This window comes from Trichosurus vulpecula, chromosome 3 (genome assembly GCF_011100635.1).
Source record: "Trichosurus vulpecula isolate mTriVul1 chromosome 3, mTriVul1.pri, whole genome shotgun sequence".
NCBI classification, from domain to species: Eukaryota; Metazoa; Chordata; class Mammalia; order Diprotodontia; family Phalangeridae; genus Trichosurus; species Trichosurus vulpecula.
In genome coordinates, this window is record NC_050575.1 from 225,705,929 (window position 1) to 225,727,860 (window position 21,932).

The 21,932-nt window shown below is 42.4% G+C and overlaps 1 protein-coding gene across 1 annotated transcript in view; it reads left to right on the top strand.

Annotated features, from left to right (window-relative positions):
* The first annotated feature begins 1,941 nt into the window (after positions 1-1,941).
* Positions 1,942-21,932, top strand: part of PLCG2 (phospholipase C gamma 2) — a 174,742-nt gene continuing 154,751 nt past the window's right edge. Inside the window, exons 1-2 of the mRNA XM_036751202.1 lie at positions 1,942-2,116; positions 10,606-10,867. Coding sequence (XP_036607097.1) covers positions 10,675-10,867 — 193 coding nt within the window. The 5' untranslated portion in view covers positions 1,942-2,116; positions 10,606-10,674. The remainder of the gene's footprint in view (positions 2,117-10,605; positions 10,868-21,932) is intronic.

Consider the following 21,932-nt stretch of genomic DNA (forward strand, 5'->3'; position numbering starts at 1 on the left):
AAGAGTTCTCTAATCTAGTCCAACACTCCCTACTACCGATGAGGAACATGTGTCAAAGAAGGGCAGGACTTTCCCAAGGTTACACAAGTAATCATAACTACATCAGCTGACATTTATATAGTACTCCAAGGTTTGTAAAAGATTTACATACATGATCTCATTGGTGCCTCCAAATAACCTTGGGAGGGAAGTGCTATGGAAGCATTATTATCCTTTAATAACATAATCATCACGGTTATCTGTAGGTAGAACAGGCTACCTCCGGAGGTGGTGGGTTCTTCCTTATTGAAGATCTTCAAGAAGAGGCTGGGGAATAACTTGTCAGGTATGCTATAGGGAAAATTATTTTTCAAGTGTGTGTTATGTTAGATGGCCTCTAAATTTCCTTCCAATTCTAAAATTCAGTGATTCTTCAATCCCAATTTTATAGATGAAGAAATTGGGGGGGGGGGTTAAGGTGTTGTTTCATCAGTTTAGACTGGATGGGACCTCCCCAAAAGGTTATCCAGTTCAACTCACTTATTTTATAGTTCAGGCCCACAGGAGGTTGGATGATGTCCTCAATCTCCCACAGGTACTAAGTAGCAGAATTGGTATTTGAATCCAGATCCTGATTCCAGATCTAAAATTTCCCCACTGTTCTAGACTTGAGTATGGCTACTCAGCTATGTGTGAAGACAGGGATATTCCTGACTTCAAGTCCAAAGCTGTAGTTACTGTAGTCACAGTTACTAGCTGTGGTAAAAGAGGAGGGATTTGAACTGGAATCTTCTGGCTCCAAATCCGGGGCTCTTTACATAACCACCCTGTCTCTTAAGGGATCCACTAAGGAGGGGATTGACCTAGAGAGTCCTTCCAGCTTTGATATACATCGACTCTTTGTGAGCTAGCATAGTGTGGGGACTATACATGTTGTTATATTAGTCTGAATTTTGGTTAAGGAAATAGTACTCGAAATTGCTATGAGAAGTTGGCCGAGTCACTCTCACTTATCTATGTCTTTATAAAAGAAGTAGTTGGCCAATGACAGGCGTCTTCAGACAGAGATGTGAGAGCACCTATTAAGCTCTAGGAATTGTGCTAAGCGAGGGTTGCAAAGAAAGACAAAAACATAGTCCCTGCTTCCAAGAAGCTCTCAGTCTAATGGCAGAGACGACATGAAAACAACTATGTATCAACAAGCTACAGGATAAAATGGGGGTGGTCTCAGAGGGAAGGCGCTAAGATTGAGGACTGGGAAAGGCTTCTTGCAGAAGATAGGACTTGAGCTGAGACTCAAGAAAGCCAGGGAAATTAGGAGGCAGAGATGAGGAGGGAGAGATATTTAGGCAGTGAAAAGCTCAGCCTGGAGATGAAGCATCCCGTCCAAGGAACGGCCAGGAGGCCGGTGTCACTGCGTGGGCGAGTTCGTGCGGGGAGTTAAGGTGTAAGAAGACTAGAGAGGCCCAGGTGGGGTGAGGAGGACAGGCTACCAAGAGCTTTGGAAGCCAAACGGAGGATTTTATACTTGATCCTGGAGGTAATGGGGAGCCACTGGTATTGTGGATGGGGGTGGTGGTGAAGGGGGAAGATATGGTTAGACCTGAGCCACTGGCGCCCAGAATCTGTTTTGCAGAAACATTAGTAACCATAAAAAAGGAACTTTTGGGGGTGGGGGTGGGTGGGTAGGATACCAAGGAGAACCCAGAGCCTGCGGCTGAGAGCTTGTTCTGGCTCTGCTTGGCCTCAACTCAAGGCTGGTCTGCCCGGAAGCTTCTGCAGCAGCCAACACCACCGAGCACCGCGCCCCAGGCTGGAGGAGGGAGGGCGGGTCCCAGGGGAGGCAGGGACAGGGGCCGGGGCAAGGCCGGCCTGTGGGGAGGCGGGTGGATCACGTGGAGGGGTGAGCTGCGAGCCACACAAGCAGAAGCAGAAGTTCAAATTCTTGAGTGAGGAAGCGGCCGCTGTGGCAGGAGCCCGAGAGTCCTGGAGACCAACCGGGAAAGGGGCGGTAGCTGCAGCAACAGCCCCGAGGTGCAGGGGTCCTGGAGGGAGTCCTGGAAGGCGGGCTGGACGCCTCAGCTCTGTCAATCACCCCGCACTCCTGCCCCGGGGCAGGGCGCCCTGGCCACAGGTGGTGAGTTTGGAGACTGCCCCTGGGGAGGGGTTGGGTCTAGTGAGAGCTGCCTGTCCTGGACCGTGCCAGGAGAGAATGTGATGTATGGACGTAGGCATGCATGTATGTATGTAGGCATCCGAGTATGTTTGTGCGCGGAGCGGGTGGGGGACTGCAGAAAGGAACTGACTCCCCCTTCCCTGCCAAGCATCAAAGCTGAGTTAGGGGGTGCTGGGCTTAGGGCTGTCAGTCTGGTCCCTACGCTACCCCCACATCTAGTGCGTGTGTCTGCTGCAGAAGAAGGTTGACTCGCGATCTGCTCCCTGTGATCACTGCTTCACTGCCTGGACTCGGGCACTTAGAATAGCCCGGACATAGCTGGGTCCTGGGCACCCCGGGGGGCAGCCACTCCCTCTAGGGGCCGCAGTTTGGGGGAAAGGGGGCGCGCCAGCCCTGTCGAGGCGCTACTTGCGTTTCGCAAAAGAGGGGAAGGAAGCCCTGCAGCTGTGGGCTGGGTGCTGCTGGCCAACTGCTCCTCTTTGCCTGTCCTGCTGCGAGGTGCTCCGGAGTGCGGTGGGAGTGAGGGCCAGACAGCTTGAGTGCCTCACCTTCTCTGATTTCCTAGATCCCTGGTTGGGGCTCAAGGATCACCTTCCCGTCTCTCCCGCTTCCTTTCTCTAACCCTTGGAACTCCTGCGTCGGAATCTCCCAACCTCCTCTCCCGGGGTCGCCCACTAAAGGAGAGCCCCAAACACCTCGATCCATCCTGAACCCACTGTGTGGTGATTCCTGCTCTAGCCAGACCTTTGGCTGGCTGCCTTATTCCCTTTTCTTTCACTTCTCTTTTGATTATTCCAACTCACTTTTCTTACTTTTTGTGTGTCCAAATTGTGGTCTTCCGCTCTTTCCAAACTCGAATCTGACTAGGATGCACGGTAGTGGGTTACCCCCGCCTCATAGTGCTTGGCATGTCTGTACTTCCCCTCTGTCTTTCAAGTTTATTTCTATCTATCTGTCTGTCTGTCTATATATCTCTCTGTATCTCTGTGTATGTATATATGTATGTGTGTATATGTATATGTATGTGTATATACATATATACACACGTGCATACACACACCTCTCTGTATCACAATAAAGTCTTTTTTTGTTATAAGTGTCATATGAGTTCTGGAGTATGAAATAATCCAGTTAAGGGTGCAAGAGGTACTGTGTGTGGAGCATTGTCCTAGACACTCTGGAGATACAAAGTTTAGTTGCAAAGTCGAGGGCAAGGAGGCACTGGAAAGTACAGCCTGTAGAGTCTAGGGGCTGCCTCCCGGAGTAGTTTGATCAGGAGCTGGTGTGGATAGATCTTCTCACTCTTCTGTGGCCATGAAGACTAGTTAGACCAGAGGACTTGAGTTTCCATCCTAAAAACATCCCTTCATAACTCCGTCCTGAAATCTCTTTAAAAGTTTTTTTCTCTCTTGATGTTATGAACAAATAAACACAAAATGGTACAGTTTTACATAAAATCTTTAACAAGGTGTAAACAAATTAATAAACATGGAAGGAAAGTGCTTTTGTTCCAAGGACTTTTTCAGATCTGTATAAAGTTTCGCTCTTTTGGGTCTGACTGTCCCTGTCTCTATGTCTCTGCTTGTCACTTGTCATTGAAGGGAGAAGAAAAGGGAATAATAATGTATGTATTGACAATGTATCAGGCACTGTGCTAAGCACTTTTTTGTAAATATTATCTCATTTGATCTCCTTTGAGGTGGTGATATTACAGTTGTGAAAAAGGAGGCAGATTAAGTGATGTGGCCAGAGTCACACAGCTAGTGTTGTGAGCCTAGATTTTTAACACAGAGGTCTTCTAACTGGCCACTATGTCACCAGCTGTTGCTTGTCAATATGCATAAAATTTGGTTCTGCTAATTCCATTTTATATCATTTCCTAGAGTTCTTTCCATATTTTCTTATATGATTCATATTCATCATTTTGATGGCAGAGTAATATTCTGTTAAGGCCTCTGGCACTTTGGGTGAAAGCTCTTTGGTGAAATTATAGGAGGGCATGGACAAGAGTTGCATAGGATGGGGAAGGCATGTATTGTGGGAGGGAACATCTAAATTGCTTATATCATGGATCATTTTGAGTGTAATGTTCCATCATATCAATATACCATAATTGATTCAGTTCTATATATTCTTCAATTTTTAGGCATAGAAGGTGTTAAAAACTTTTTTTTTGTTATTTCAGATGGAGCAGATCTGACCATTTTTGTACAGCTAGGTCCATTCAATTATTCTTGGGATGAGGGTATCCCAAGCAATGGAATTATTGGGAGTCTTACTGCATATTGTTCTCCAGAATGTTCACAACAGTTTTCAGTGGGGATGGGGTGGGAGATCAAGAAATATGTGTAAATAGGTTCTAATACATTAATGCTCAGAGATGTCTAGATCTGAGTTTTAGAAATAGATATTTTCTTTACCCCTGAGGATTTTATCATTTGGCTTGCATAACAATATTCTGGGAGAGGAAAAATACTTCAAAAACAACTTCCAGTATTAAAGTATAAGGAGCATTAAGGAACTAGAAAATCCCACTGTTTCTTCCATTTCTATCCAAGGGAGCTTGCCAGAGGTAGTGTTCATGGCTGTAGGGTTTATTTAGAAAGAGATGAAAGGCAGCAGAGAGTAGTGGAGATATAGCACTGGCCCGCAAGTCAGACTCGTCTGGCTCCTGGCCCCTCTGAAGCTAAATGACCTTAAGACACGTAACTCTTCTGCTTTTCAGTTTCCTCATTTACAAAATGAGAATTGTAGAATCATCAATGCAGAGCTGGGAGAGCTGAGAGGTCATCCAGTTCAACCCTGTCAATTTTCAGATGAGAAGACTGAGACCCAAAGAAGGGAAGAGAAAGATTCAGGAGTATACCCTTTGACCCATCAGTACTGCTATTAGGCCTGTTTCCTAAGGTGATCAGGGAAAAAGGAAAAGAGCCTGTATGTTCTAAAGTATTTGTGGTGGCAAGGAACTGGAAACTGAGGAGATGCCCATCCATAGGGGAATAGCCGAGTAAGTTGTAGTATCTGATTGTGGTGGCATACTACTGTGCTGTTAAGAAATGATGAGCTGGTTAATTTTGGAAAAACATGGAAAGACTTCCATGAAATGATGAAAAGCGAAGTGAGCAGAACCAAGAGAACGTTGTATACAGTAACAGTAATGTGCGAAGAATAATTGTGAACAACCAAGTTATTCTGAATACTGTAAGTACTTAGATCAACTGTACAGGACCTATGAAGGAAGATGGTTTTACATATATTTATAAACTGCATCAAATGGTGGCCTTCTCTAGTGTGGAGTGGGGGTGCCAGGGAGGGAGACAGTTCCAAACCGAAAATGTAAATAAATAAGACACACTCAGGGTCTCCTAAGTGGGATTTGAAGCCAGGTACCTTGACTCCAAATCCCCTATTCTTTGTCCTTCATCCTGTTCTTTACTATGTCCCTCAATGGAATTGGGAGGAAAGTGCTTTATATACTTGAAGTCAGTGGTTGTTAACCCGGCATCTGTGAATTTCTTTTAAAAAAAATTTTGATAACTGTATTTCAGTAGAATTGGTTTTCCTTATAATCCTATGTATTTTATTGTACGCACTTAAGGACATTTTTTCTGAGAAGGGTTCCATGGATTTCACTAGACTGCCAAAGGGATCCATGGCATGGAAAAGGTTAAGAGCCTTGCTTGCTTTAAGCATTAGGATCATGGGATTTAAAAGTAGAAGGGACCGACCCCTTCATTTTACATATGAGGAAACAGGCCCAGATGAAGTGAATTGTCTGAGGTAATAAGTATCAGAGCAGAATTTGAACCCAAGTCTTTTGACTTCAGATCTGACACTTTCCTGCTGTTATGTTGTTGTTTCAGGAATATAGTCTAATCTTCCACTTGGACCATCACCAGCTTTGCTACTGCATATTGTCACAGGGTAGCAATGAACAATGAGCTAAGATAGACTAAAGGAGACAGTGGAGGATAGGAGAGCCTGGGGTGCTGTGGGGTCCTGCAGAATCCAGCATGACTGAATGAATGAACAACAACATTGTCATGTGATAATTTTATTTTGTAGAGAACAGAAAGATCTCACAAATTCAAATTTGTCCTATTTTAAAAAATATTAAAACGTTATGAAGATGGTTATTTCTTTGGAACCTTAAAAAAATCTTACTTAACAAAAGAGTCAGTGGGAATAGAACCTCAGCCTAATTTTCTGGACAAGAGGTGACAGTTACTTGGTTGTTTGTTGGGGAGAAGATCTACTATAGACTCCAAAACAAGAGGCAGTGCTGAGTCCCTACAGATTTCTGTGCTCTGGATGGAGTCTGGGCCGACTTCCTGGTGAAAGATAGAAGGAAAAGGCCTGTTCAGGCTGGTTCCTCACCAAATAATGGTTTGGTTTGCCATAAGACCAGGCTTTGAGTGTCATTAAAGAATTAGAGGGATTCCGAGGTAATCTGAACCTTATCTGCCAATTTCTGTCTGGCTTGTTTAAAAGGAGTTTTGATATTGGGTGTTTTTGTTTTCTGCCTGCCTCTGGCACATACTTGCTGGGTGACCTTGGGCAAATCACTTGAACACTTGGTGCTCTTGGCAATTATAAATTGCAGAGAAGGTAGTGATCTGTTTGTTTGAACTTGGTTGTAGAGAACCGGTAGGCTAACTTGGTGTCTACCGTCTTTGCCCCTTTGTCCTGGCGTGGCTTGGGCAGGGGTCAGTGCTCTTGGGTAGTGAAGATGCTCTGATGATGGGAGAGGGCAGGGAAGAATCTGGAGAAATTCACTGCGATTAGTGTTCTTTGCACCACTTGATCTCTTACATCTCCTTTGCCTTTGGGTGAGAAAATTATAGAAATCTGTCATTTTTGAAAAATAGTGAATTTTCCTTGTTTATTGATAGCAACAATAAAAGTAACAATTGGTATTTCAATAGTGCTTTATACATTTTAGCTGTTTCAGTTAGTATGGGTCATGGGCTAGAGCACTCTACTGGAGTCAGAGGACCTGGGTTCAAATTTCATCTCTGACACAAACTAAATAACCTCTGGCAAGGTACTTGTGGTCCCTGGTTTTCAGCTTCCTCACCTGTAGAATGAAGTAGTTGGACAAGACTAGCGATTCTTAACATTTTTGTGTGTGTGTGTGTGTCATGGACCCCTTCCTCAGAATAGTTTCTTAAGAGTATAAAATAAAATGCATAGGCTTTCAAAGGAAACCAAGTTAAAATTCCAGGTTAAAAACCCTGGTATCCAGATAAACTTTCGGTCTTTTCTGTCTCTGGATGTCAGAACATTACAAGAATTCTGTAAGATCGATTGTGCGTGCGTGCGTGTGTGTGTGTGTGTGTGTGTGTGTGTGTGTGTGTGTGTGTGTATTGTCCCCATTTTACAGATGAAAAAAACTGAGTCTCAGAGGTTAATTGTCTTGGTCATGATGACATAGAGGAAACCTTTGTAATGTTTTATCTAGGCTCCTTCTTGCTATCATTAAACTTATTCCTGTTGGCCCGTCATCACCAGAGATATAGCTTGACAGGAGGCATTCTTCATGTGTAGGAGAGTGTTAAATAGTTCTGTAGCCTCATGACTAAGACTCTGACTGGAGCCTTCTCTGTCTCTTCTGGTGGAGGTGACGTTTTTGTTGTTGGGCAGAATTAGTTCCTCTGTCGAGAGAGGCCTAACTGACCTCACTTATCAAAAGCTGTTTCTTTTTTTTTCTTTGAAAAAAAAAGACTGCATAATAAGGGTACTGGCCAAACTACCAGGAACAAAAGCCGCATACAAAACAAGAAGTAAAATATTACATGAACTCTTAGCATTTATTAACAAAGAACTAAATGAATTAGCAGCTGAGTTCTTCTCCCTCCCTAAAAATTATTTTGTTCTACGCCGCTTACAGGTTGGTCTGAGGTTCTCTCTAGGGCTTTTATCAAGGGTTTTCTTCCGAGGCCTCACTGGTGTCAGTGGGAACTGATTGGGAACCTGGGGAAATGGAAGGAAGGGACCATTTGAGTTAATAAGTATTAATTGAGTGCTTTCTATGTAAGCATCATAGCAGGGACTCAGGGTAATTGTGTGATGTGGTTCTTGCCCCCACAAAATTTTTCTTTGCAGTGGGGAGAGAAACATTCTACATGGAGCAATACTATGATCAGGTGCCAGGATGGGGTTTCTAGAAATGGGCTATCAGGGAGATTCAATTTAATGAAACTAAATTAACTAATTAATAAAATGGAGGACTATGGCTTTGGGGTTGATCTATAAATTTCTATAACACTCAGAACTACTCCTTTTATGCTCCAGGAGTGTTCATACTTGGCACCAAATGGCTTCCTTACAGGCTGTGACAGGTGCATCTCCTGGTTTTTTTTTTTTACCATTTGGAGTCTTTACTGTAACTTGGGGTCAGGCCCCTTCTACTCCCCACTCCTTGTCCTGTTTCCTCTCTTGTTTTTACTCCCCCCTCCTTTTATAGTGGCGTATTTCTATTTCTTCATGTTTCTCTCTTCTTTCTCTCCCACTTGGAAATGAACAGAGTGAACACAAATGGGATTAAATCAATGATTACAGACAGGGGGGCATTCTGGTAAATGTTTAACAACTGGGTTGGGGCGTGGGGGGATGTATACACACACACACTTTTAAATTTAATCTGCATTATGAATACTTTTTCAGGTATAAACAATTAGCAAAACAATAAATCGAGTCCTTCTTTGTGGCTTTCTGAGGTGTTAATGATCACGCTGAAAATTTAACAGTTTGCTCTAGAAAGGAAATGGGCTAGATTTGGCTCCAGAGCCATTTCAATATGCTGAGGGAGGGATAACTACACCTGTTATTTAGTTGACATAGGGAACTCCAGGGACTGGATGTGTGATTTCATTGGTACAGGGAACTCCCAGATGAGGAGACAACCTCTCCAAAATCAGGTCACTACTTTCTCTAGAGCACTGAGAGTTTAAGTGACTCACTCCCTGCTAAGTACGTGTCAGAGGTAGGATTTAAAGCCTGGTCTTGGCTTTGAGGCTAGCTCTAGTAGTCACTATGCCAACTTCTTTGAGGCCTCAAAAAATTGCTCAAAGGAAAAATAAGCAGCCAGTCCAGTCAATTAATCCACCAGTCAACCAGCAAACACTTATTGGCTGCCATGGTGCGTCAGGCTCTGGACTAGGTGTTGAAGATACAAAGGCAAAATAGAAAAAACTGTCCCCAAGGAACTTAGATTCCACTGGGGAGACACACCAAGTTAATAGCTACACATCCACACAATAATTTGAAGAAGAAGAATAGATTTAAGACTCTGAAATTGAGCTGGTCTTTGGTGAGGTTGCTTACTGATTCTGGTGGGTCAAATGATTTCATTGGTACAGGGAACTCCCAGAGGAGAAAATGGTCTCTACCAACAACAGATGGGTAACTCTGCTGCCCCTTAGACATTTAGAGGGACTTGCCTGGGCTCACTGAGAGGCTAAGTGACTGCCCAGAAGGCCACAAGGCCAGTACATAGCCGAGGCAGGTCTTGCTGACTCTAAGGCCAGTTCTCTTTCACTATGTCAAGTTGTTTCCCACAATTAATTAATTAATAAAGGAGAAATCCCCATAGTGATGGATTGTTGTATGTTTCAATTCCTAAACACATTCTGCACGTTTGTGATAATAAAATAATAAGTCAGTTCTTTCAGAGACCAGCACCACCCTTCCTGTAGGCAGTGAGTGCTTTAAGTGGCCTAGTCTCAGTAGAGAAGGCTTTTGAAGCATTTTCTAATCAATTAGCATTGATTAGACACCTACTGTATGCCACAGTTCTGGAGACTGGGGATGTAAAAACAAAAAGGGAAATGACTTTCATGCTTAAGGTGCTCACATTATACAAATGCAAAATGATGGAAGTAGTCCCTCTACCTCAGAAACAAACATACAGTTGTCCTAAGACATGGCTAGATTATAATGTTTTGTGGTTAAGGGGGTTGCTTTGCTTATTCAACGGTAGGAGATAGTCTTTCTTTCACTGAGGAATGATACTGCTCCAGCCAGCCTACACTACATCATATTACTACCTTCTATTTCACTGGTTAGTTACCCTTAGTTACTCTGCTGAGGATTTGAACTCTGGAATCCTCCCCTATCAGAGAAGGCTGTCATCAGTCAAGTCAATTTAGTGCCCGCTGAGCCCTGGGGAGATGAAGGAGGACAAAAGATAAGTTTCTGTTCTCTGGGAGCTCATAGTCTAATGGGGAGACGACATGCAAACAACTATGTCCAGATAAGATCTATCCAGTGAAAACTGGAAAGAATCGGGTATGAGGGTGAGACATGGGCTAAAGCCTCGGCTTTAAATCAGGGTAGCCCATCTTGTCCTGTTAATTTCCCACAAAACTGAATTTGAGAAAAATGACAGAATATAGTGTTATATGAGACAAGTCCTAGACGAGTGACTATTTTCCCTCTTCTTTTTCTAGCCCTTCGAAGAAGTAGCCTGGTTTCCCTTTTTCCTCATTCTGCTCATCTTTTGAAGAGTTTCATTTAAAATGACCACCAAGATCAACTTAGACATGCTTCCTGAATATGAGAAAAGTCAGATCAAGCGGACCCTGGAACTAGGAACTGTCATGACCCTGTTTAGCCTCAAGAAATCTAACCCTGAGAGGAGGACAGTCCAGGTCATCACGGAGACCAGGCAGGTGGCCTGGAGCAAGACGGCTGACAAGATCGAAGGATTCTGTGAGTATCTGCCCAGAAGGCTGGTCGAACGGGATCTTGGAATAAGTCCCTCACTTCTCACCAGCTTTGGCTAGACAACTTCCAGGCTCTTTGCTGTTTAGGAACGTGGCCTGAGTCAGGGAGAGGAGGAAACTCAGCTTGCTGAATGCTTTTCTTTGTCCACTAATGGAGACATTTGGTACTTTATTTGATGCTTCTCATCTGGAACAGGGGTTTATGGTGGAGAGTAGAAGATCAGTTCGGACACCCCTACCTAATGTGAGAAACTGAAAAGGGTTTCAGAACAGTGGATGGCAGGCAGTGTGAAATTTAGGTCAGTGAACCTTTTTCAGATGAAAGGAAGGTCTGTTTTGCTTCCTGAGTTGTAGTGCCAATTCACTTTTTCTTTAAGAAAACTTATGTGAATGCATTTCACTTGACTGAACAGAGCAGCATCTCATAAGATGATGGGTTTATGACCAGGAGGACCTTAGGGGTCCAACTGCCCAGTGTTTTAAAGATGAAGAAGCTGGCACCCAGAGAGGAGAAGTGACTGGCTTATCATCACGTGGGTAAGATTACAGGATTGTAGGTTAAGAGCTGGAGGAGACCTTAGAGGTCATCGTGTGACATTGGGACCCAGTGGCAAGAGCACAGACTCTGAAGGCCAATGGTCCAGGCTCAAATTCCACCTCTGATGGTAACTGCTTGTACGACTTTGGGCAAGCCACTTAACCTCTTTGGGCCTCAGTTTACTTATCTGTAAAATATGGGTGTCGAATGACCTCTGAGTTCCCTTCCAGCTCTAAGAGCTAGGTTCCTAATTCCTACCCTCCCAGGTTAAGTGACTTGCCCAAGGTCACCCAGGCAGAGAGCTGAGATTTTAACCCAGTCATTCTGACTCCAGTCAAGCATGCTTTCCACTGTACCTCTCCTCTAAAGATACACATTTCTCAGTTTTCTTATTACAGTCCACAGTGAAAGATTGTGAGTCCTTACCCTCAGCAGGAAGTGGAGCTTTGGGTGATGTTTTTGACCATCAGGGATCGTCATCCTCCTCAGGTGGCTCGGTGGACCTGAAGTCAGGAAGGCCCGAGTGCAAATCTTCTGATGCTTACCTGGCTTTGTAACCCTGGGCAGCTCACTTAACCTTCCTGGGCCTTCATTTGCCTCATCTGTAAAATGGCACCTACCTCACAGGGTGGTTATAAGGATCAGATGAGATAAAATTAAGCTAGATGTTAAGTGCTTTTTAAACCTTCCAAGGACTTTATAAATGCTCGCTATCGTGGTTTTCATTGTTTCATTTGACATTTGGACTGGCAGTAGTTGCTGTATTTCTGACTGCCCTCCTGACAGGTTGCAATACTCTGGAACTAGGTTAATAGAGTAAGAGGCCTTAAGGGATTAATCCAGTCAATCAGCAAGCCTTTATTAAGCATGCTTTATGTGTCAGGGGCTTCCTTTTTATTTAGTTCCTCCTTGATGATCTCTGGGGCACCGGGGTAGTCCCAGACATCTTAAAAGCAGAAGTCCTTTATCTTAAATGCATGGTTTTGTGCGTGTGTGTGTGTGTGTGTGTGTGTGTGTGTGTGTGTGTGTATGTGTGTGTGTGTGTGTTTAGGGGGCCTTGGGGGACGGGCTGTTTGTGGTGACAGTTGATTTGCTACCTAATTTAGTTGACTTGTATCCCTGTTATGGCATCTTATGGCCAGCTCTTGGGGCTGAGCTTCTTTGCACTGAGCTGGGCTGGTGCTTAGGTGACAGACATGTTTGCCATCTTTAGCGTTGCCTCAGTAACCTCTTCAGCTTGGTGGTCCTCCTTGGAGCTTGCACTCTGCTTGCTTGGGCTTGAGCTCACCTTTGTGTCATGGAGAAGATGCAGGGTAGGCCATCAACAGGAAGTCTCTTGGTTTTGGTTTTGGTTGCTATTGGCTTGCATTCTCTGGTTGCAAGGTGAGGTGTCCTGGGATCCTGAGAGGGGACGTTCGGGACTGAATACTGACTCTGGAGCCAGAGGACCTGGATTCAAATCCCACCTCTGACATTGACCACCTGAGTGCCAATGGACAATTCTCTTAACTCCCCTTGCCCTCAGTTTCCTCAATTGTAAAGTGAGTGGAGTTGATGAGTAGAGGGCTTCTAAGGCAGTGGTGTGCTAGGAGCCAGCTTGGATGGTTACAAGAGCCAATTGTAAGATCTTCAGGAGTATTTACATCTTAGAAATCAGCAGATGCTACAAATCAGGGCTTGGTTTATTGTTTTGTCAATTTTTTTATACTCAAAATGATGGAGAAATGTTAATGATGCAAATAAAACTTAAAGTGGTGCGTTGCTTCTCCTGAGAGTCAGTTTCTGAACATTTACCAGCACACCGCGCTCTGAGTTCTTTTCCAGTGCTTAGATCAATGAACCTGTGAAGCTGTGGTCTTCAGAAGGTGATACACTCTGTCTTCTGGAAGGGTAATTATGTGGAGGGATCTGAGGCTCTCACATTTCATCAAGGCTTCGAGTCAGCCTTAATACAGAGCTCTATTGCTGTATGTAGGCCTCAGGCAAGCATTTATTGAGCACCTGTGGCATGCCATTGTGTGAAAGCAAGGATTTGAACCCTGGCTAAAGAAACATTAGGCAGTGAAGGACAGAGCCCAGGACCTGGAGTCAGGAGACCTGGGTTTGAGCCCCGGCTGTCATTTACTATCCCTGTGAGTGAATCTCTTAACCTCATTGGGTCTCAGTTTCTTCATCTGTGAAATGAAGACCCTGAATTTGATGTCCTCTAAGCTTCCTTCTAGTTCTGGATTTCTTCATGGGTAGTTGAGAGAAATGGAGTGGGAGTTTTTTATCAGCTTGGCTAAAAATGAATCTCAGAAGCCCAACCTGGGAAATCCAACCAATTCTTTTAAAACAATGCTTTACAAAATTTCCCTGTCATTTCACACTGACACCCTTCCTGTACAACCCCCTAAATAGAACCCTACCTTATAACAAGAAAATATAGTTAGATAAAACAAACACATTGACCATGCTTAGCAGTGCATGCCCCATTATGTACCTATAGTCCACCACTTCTCTTGTTGAGAGGAGGAAAGTAGGTTTTACCATCAGTCCTCTGGAGTTGAGATTCTTAGTACCTAAACCTGGGTGTATTGGTGGCACTTGGAATTATTTTGTTTTCTTTCTCTAGTAACAGCTCTTGATTCCCTGTATCAGGTGGGAAACTTGGCAGGAATAGCATTATTAAAGCCACAGTTAAAAATACTAAGAAAACTGCCCCTACATAGACTTCCCCTTGTTTTTCTAGGGCTTTCAGATTGCTCTTGAGGCTGGTTTTCCTTCTCTGGAGTTGGGGTGCTGCACCTTGCTTTCCTGGGACAAACTCTGTAACTTGCTGCTTTCTCCCTTGTGAGACAAAGTACTTCCCTCCTTATGGAAAGAGAGCCACGGTTGCTTTAAGTGTGTGCGTGGGGGAGGGGAGATCTTGCTTCTGTATCTAAAACCCCACAGTTTGGGGTGGGGGGGGGTAACAGAGAGAAAACATAACTTGTAGTTTTACTGCCTCTCACTGCTGTATCTGGAATAGATGGGCTCTAGCCAAGTAGATTATAAAGTGAAAATCCAAATATTGACCTCCATTTTCCATCTGATTCTTACCTGAAATGGGAGAGGTGTTCTAGTTTCCCTGGCTGTGCTCCAGCTGTGTGGATCCCCCTCCCCCTCCCCTCCCCACCCTTCCCCCCCCCCCAGCAGCTCCTGACAGAGTAGAGCACCAGAGTCTTTTAAGGACAAGGCACAGTGTTCTCTGGTTGTGGGACCGGAAGGAATGGAGTGGGGCTGCCAGCTGGCACTGACATAAATGAGCTTCCTCTGCAAACTGAACCCCGATAGAATCAGAGATTTAAAGCTGGAGGGGACCTTAAAGGTCAATAAGCCCGACCCCCTTATTTTACAGATGAGGAGGTGAGGCCCAAGAGAAGTTAAGTGGCGTGCCCAAGGTTGCACTAGTAAGTATCTGAGGCAGGATTCAAACTCGGCCTTTCCTGGATTCAAGTCTGTCTGGCACATAGTAAACGTTAAATAAATGCTTACTGACGGAGTGACTACACTAGCCTCCCTTTTCCTTGTCCTGAGGCTCAGGTGGCTAGAGGCGATAAAGTCTCTTCTGTGCTCTAATTTTAGTCAGATGCAGTGGCTCTCCTTCTCCCGATGGACTGATGCCACCTTAGTCTAGAGTCTGGCCTTCAAGTAGAACATTAGAAGAGAGAACTGTGGCTAAGGAGAAGCAGAAGCAGGGTTTTGGTGTGTCTAATCTCCAGGACTGGGTGAGACTAATGCAGAAGGAGCCATTGATGTGCTCAGTCCATCATACATACCCCTGTGTAACTAAGTCACATAAACAGGTTCAGTGGGAACTTCTGAGAGCTGACTGATGAGTTTTGTGGAGATCATGATATTTACATTTTATATAAAGCAGGTCCACAGCAGTCCCTTTAGTGAGTAGGGGCATTAATTTTTTAAATAATGTTTTATTTTTCCCCAATTACATGTAAAAACAAATTTTAACATTTTTAAAATGTTTTGAGTTTCAAATTATATCTCTCTCTCCTCCCCTCTCCCGTCTTTGAGATGGCAAGCAATCTATAGTTTACACATGGGCAATCATGTAAAACATTTCCATATTAGTCATTTTGTGTGAGAAAACTCAAACAAAAAAAAAGAAATAAAGTGAAAAATAGTATGCTCCAGTCTGTATTCAGATGACATTTGTTCTTTCTCTGGAGGGACATAGCATTTTTCATCAGGAGTCCTTTGGGATTGTCTTGGATGATTGTATTGCTGAGAACAGTTAAGGCATTGACAATTCTTTATTGTACAGTATTGCTGTTACTGTGTATGATGTTCTCCTGGTTCTGTTCACTTCACTTCACATCAGTTCTTTTAAGGCTTTCCAGTTTTTTTCTGAAATCATCTCATTTGTCATTTCTTATAGCGCAATATTCTATTACAGCCATATACCACAACTTGTTCAGCCTTTCTCCAATTGATGGGAATCCCCTCAATTTCCAATTCTTAGTCACCACAAAAAGAACTGCTATAAATATTTTTGTACAAATAGGTTATTCCCCCCCTCCCCCTCTTTTATCTCTTTGGGATACAGACCTAGTAGTGGTAATGCTGGGATCCAAGGGTATGCACAGCTTTATAGCCCTTTGGGCATAGTTCCAAATTGCCCTCCAGGGGGGCTTTATTTCTAACAGAATATTAAATGATTAGGTCTTCCTGTAGCTTTGGTCAGTCTTGAGCTTTCCATTGGCCACTGCCGATTGGGTTCATCCACATTATATGAGAGTTTTATCTGCCTAAGCCAGGCTCCTGGATGCAGATGTTAGTTGAGGGTCATAATGAATCTGTGGATAACCTGAACTTATCCCCCTCCCCTTCCCTTGGCTGCAATCCTTCTTTGCCCAAAGACATCAGCTCCTTACACCCTGAAGCAGTTTTGGCTGCAGGTTCCTACAACTCATGTTCAATTCCCAGGTCACCAGAAATCAAAGCACCTTGTCCTTCCAACCTCAGGCTTCCTGGGACAGACTTGGAAGGGGAGTATTTGTGTCAGACAGTGACAGAGACAATGTGTGTAAGTAGAGGCAGCATGGGACAGTGGAGACCCCCTGGGTTGGATTCCAGCTCTGTCCCTTCCTCTCTGAGTGATCTTGGGCAAATTTTTAAATTTTCCTGGACCTCAGTTTCTTCATCTGCAAAATAAAGGGTCAGACTAGATGACATCATAGTTCTTTTCCAGCTCTGGAGCTGTGGTCTTATAAGTTCCTGAGAGCATGACCCAGTGGTATTTGTGAAAGAAGATGAGAAAAGGGAAAGGGGAGAAAAGAGAGGAAGAATGAGGTGATAGAAAGAGAGTCTAAGTTTTCAGTCAAAGGAAATGATCCTTCTTGGCACTGATTTTTTTCCCTTTTTTTAAAGTTTATTTATTTTTGGATTTCAACATTCACTTCCATAAGTTTTAAGTTTTCTCCCCTTCCTTCCCTTCCCCTCTTCTCAGAATGGCATGCAATCTGATATAGGCTCTACATATACATTCCTATTAAACATATTTTCACATTTATCATGTTTTATAGAATTATAATGAATGGGAGGAACCATGAGAAAGAAAAAACAAAACAAAACAGAAAAGAAACACTCTGCATTCTGTCCTTGCTTTGCTCTGCATTCGGACTCCATAGTTCTTTCTCTGGATGTGGATGGCATTTTCCATTATGAATTCCTTTGAAATTGTTTTAGGATCTTGTATTGCTGAGACAAGCTAAGTCTATCAAAGTCAGTCATCGCATACTGTGGCTGTTTCTGTGTACAGTGTTCTTCTGGTTCTGCTCATTTCACTCAGCATCAGTTCATGTGAGTCTTTCCAGGTTTTTCTGAAGTCTGCCTGCTCATCATTTCTTATAGCACAATAGTATTCCATTACATTCATATACCACAACTTGTTTAGCCATTCTCCAGTTGATGGACATCCCCTCAATTTCCAGTTCTTGGCCACCACAAAAAGAATTGCTATAAATATTTTTGTACATGTGGGTCCTTTCCCCATTTTATGATATCTTTGGGGTACAGACCTAGAAGTTGGCACTGATCTTTTTAAAAGAAAAATCTAGATCTCTTATCAGGGTGGGGGGGCTTTGGGTGTGGAAACTCCCTACCTGTCCATCTCTGTAACTTATAGTCTTGGAGTTGTTTGGAACACTGGAAGGCTAATCAACAGTGTCATGCTAGTAACATGTGTCAGAGGCACCACCTGATCCCAAGTTTTCTTGACCTGTAGGCCAACTCTCTACATACCCCATCAGGCCGTAGGACCTCTCTGACCTTGTTAAAGGCAGAAAAATACATTTCACGTATGAACTGTGTCCAAGCCAGGCAAACCATAATTCTGCAGTTATCTGAAATTGGTCACAAGGTGAAGAATTGAAACATACATTGTGCTTGGCCATAGATCTTAGGACCCTGTCATCCTTCAGCAGATGTTGAAATAGTCTAGTTTCTTAGTGAATATTTTTAACTTCTACTTAATTTTCACAGCTTGTTTGATTGCCAGGTTCTCAAGTTGGGCTTTTCCTAGGAAATTTGTGGCTTATCTTGGTTTCTAGGAGAGTGATGTCTATAGTTAGGAATGCTTTTGTGAACTTGGTACTTTGGAGGAACAGTAGCTTTGGAATGGCAGAACCTGGGTTACCATATCATCTTTGATCTCTATGACCAGAGCGACCTTGGAAAGGTCACTTATCCTGGACTTCAGTGTCCTCATCTAGAAAAGGAAGGAGTTGGCTCTTTTTCTTATAAATTTGAATCAGTTCCTTATGTGTCTTGGAAATTAGACCTTTACCAGAGAAACATGCTACAAAGATTTTTTTCTCCAGTTAATTGTTCCCTCTTTATTCATAGCTTTATTAGATTTATTCATGCAAAAACATATATTTTATGTAACCCAAGTTATCTGTTTGGTCTTTACTGATCCTCTCTATTCCTTGATGGTTACAAAGTTTTCCCCTATCCATAGATTCAATGGGTAATGTTTTCCATGTTTCTCTAATTTGTTTATGATGTGACCTTTTATATAATAGGTTATATACCAATTGATAAATGGTCTAAGGATATGAACAGACAGTTCTTAAGGGAAGAAATTCAGACTCTATGTAGCTAAATGAAAAAAAATTTCCAAATGAGTTCTAATTAAAACATTTCTGACATTCTAGATCATACCTATCAGAGTGGCAAAGATGACAAAAAAGGAAAGTGATAAATGTTAGTGGGGCTATGGGAAAATAGAAGCACTGTTAGTAGACAACCATTCTGGAAAGCAATTTGAAATTATACACAAAAAGTTACTAATTGGTACATGCCCTTTGACCCAACTATACATACACTGCTAGGCCTATACCTAAAAGAGATCAGAGAAAAAGGAATATTTTAATAAGCAAAAATACTTATAGTAGCTCTTTTTGTGATGGCAAAAAACTGGAAACTCAGGGGATACCTATCAATTGTGATATGGGCGTGTAAGTTGTGTTATATAAATGTGAAGGAGTACTATGGTGCTGTAAGAAATGAGGAAATAGATAATTTCAAAGAGATATGGAAAGCCTTATATGGACTGATACAGTATGAAATGAACAGAACCATGAGAATAATTTATAGCATAACATCAATATTATAAAAATGAATGATTTTGAGGACTTTCATAAGCTGATGAAGATGACGTGAGCGGAACCAAGAGGGCATTTTATACAATAACAACACTGTAAAAGCAGTTTTGAAAACTGTAATTAATACAGTGACCATTCATTATTCCAGAGGACCGAAGATGAGATATGCTATCTATTACAGAGGGCATAGAATGAGATGTGTATGTATATAATGTACTTACATATGCACACATATATACATATGTATGTATACAGTGTCTGAGGGCATTTGTTTTACTTAATTATGTATATTTATTACAAGAAATTTGATTTTTCTTTTCCTTTTTTAATGGGTTGGGGGAAGGGGAGGAGAGAAAATAGTGTTCTGTTAATTTAAAAAAAACAGAGAGGAGTGGGGGTGCTACAGATGGGAAATACTGCAGACATTTTCAGATGAGGTCATGTATTATCATTTCTACTTAACTGTTTTACTTTGTTACAAGAGTCCTCTCATGAAGGGGAAATTACCTGTAAATATTTGTAATGTAAAAACAAAATATATTAATAAAATTTAGAAGTCAAAATGAAGGGCATAGTCTAGACAGCCTCTGAGGCCCTTTCAAGGTTAGTTCCACGATCCTATAAAATGTGTCCATTACAACCTCCTGGCTCTTTATCTGGAAAATCTCTTTGACATTTTCTTTTTATTAAGTTGTATCCTTCCAAGTGGGGGGTAGAGATTGGGTGAATGGGGGGCAGTGTTTTCTGGGTAACCAACGGTTTTCATGGCCTTATGCTTTGTCCGTGATTTAAAGACTGATGGTCCGCAAAGAGTATCCCAAACGCTTTTATGCTATTCAACATTTTAATCAATGAATTGGGTGGAGGCAAAGATGGAAGGCTTATAAAATTTGTAGATGACTTGAAGCTGGGAGGGATAGCTAACATGTTGGATGACAGAATCAGGATGCAGAAAAATCTTAATGGGCTAGGACAGTACACCTAATGTAATATGATCTACTTTAATCAGAATAAATACAAAGCTTTATACGCAGGCTGAAAAATCAACTCCACCACTATAGGATGGGGGGTGGTGGGTTGTAGTTAGACAAAAGTTCTTGTAAAAAAAATCTGAAAGTTCTGATGGGTTGTAAGAGAAACAATATGTCAACAGTGAAAAACCAAAGCAAAACAATACAGAAAAACCCAGTACTGTCCTAGGCTGATTTGAGAAGCATAGTATTTAGAACAAGGGATGTAGTGATTCTAATGTGCTCTGGCCTGGTTAGACTCCATCTTAAGTGTGGTGTTCAATTTGGGATGCCATGTTTCAGGGAACACATTGATAAGCTGAAGAGCAGGGTGATCAGCATGTCAAAGGGGCATTAGTTGTTACCTTATGAAGTATGGAACTGGGGATATGTATCCTGGAGAAGACTTGATGTGATTAGGATTAGCCTAAAGTGGAATGGCTTGTCTTACTTAGGTGTAGTGGGGTCATTCTTACGGGAGGTCTTCAAGCAGAGGCTGAATGGCTCCTTTTCAGTGATGTAGAAGGAAATTCTGTTCAGATTCGAATTGGACCAAATGTCCTGTAAGCTCTTTTTCTACTCTGAGCTTCTGTGATTCTGAAATAGTTCTTCATTCTCTATAACTACAAGGGGTCGAATGCTATTACCCGATCAGTCGTGGAACCCCAGATATCACCTTTGCTATTGGTTATGATTGCCAAGCCACCATAAGCCGCTTTGAAAGATTGTGGAGAACAGGTGAAGTAGTGTAGGACCGGAAACGGGCAAATGTCCTAAATGTCGCCCAAAAGGGAAGAGAACATGGTTTGTAAACTATAAGAAGACCAGTAAGCTTGACTTCAGTTTTTGGAAGGGCTCTAGAATATACCATCAAAGAGATAATTAGTGAACATCCAGAAAAGGAATTGGTGATTACAGAGAGTCAGTATGGCTTCATCCATAACAAGTCATACCATATTAACGTTATTTCCTTTTTTTTTAAAGGGTTACTGAACTGTTAGATTGGCGAATACAAGAGATGTAACTAGCAAAGCATTTGATAAAATCTTATGCATTACAATTATGTTGTACAATTCAGTGGATTGAGAACTGCTCACCAAGTGTCCAGTCATTAATGGTTGGATGTCATTTTGGCAGGATGTCGCCAATAGAGTGCTCCCAAGAACCTGCCCTTGGCCCTGTGTTGTGTAACTTCTTTTCACTCAATAATTTGACTCCAGGAATGGTTAGCATGCACATCAGATTTACAGATGATACTAAATCAGAAGAGATAGCTGACACAGGATTAAAAAATCTCGACAGGATTGAAACTTGGGCTGATTCAAATAAGGTGAAATTTAATAGAGTTAAATATAATGTTCTACACTTGGATTCAAAAAATTTTGCAAATAGAAGATGTCTAGATGTGATTAGACATCAGTTGGTCTGAAAAAATATCTAGGGTTCTTTAGTGTGTTGTAAGCTGGTTTATTTAGTATGAGATAATATTGCGGTATGGAAGCCTAGAAAGGTAATACAATCTTCGGCATCTTCAAGAGAGGTATGTGGTTCATGATGAAAGATTATAGGATCTTATATTTGGGTTCCTCTTGGTGAGTTTATCAGATTGACTAGGGAACCTCCCTGCTCAACCCCATTTCACTTCTCTTTGCATATTGTTTCTCCTTGTGGTAGAATGTAAACTCCTTGAGGACAGTGCCTGCTGCATATTAGGCACTTAATTGGTACTTGATTGATTCATTGATTTTGTTTTTGTATGTGAAGCACCTGGCACAGTGCCTGGCATGTCATAGGTTCTTAATAAGTGCTTTGTTAAATTGGAGGCAGCTGGTGGTACAGTGTATCGTGTGCTGAACC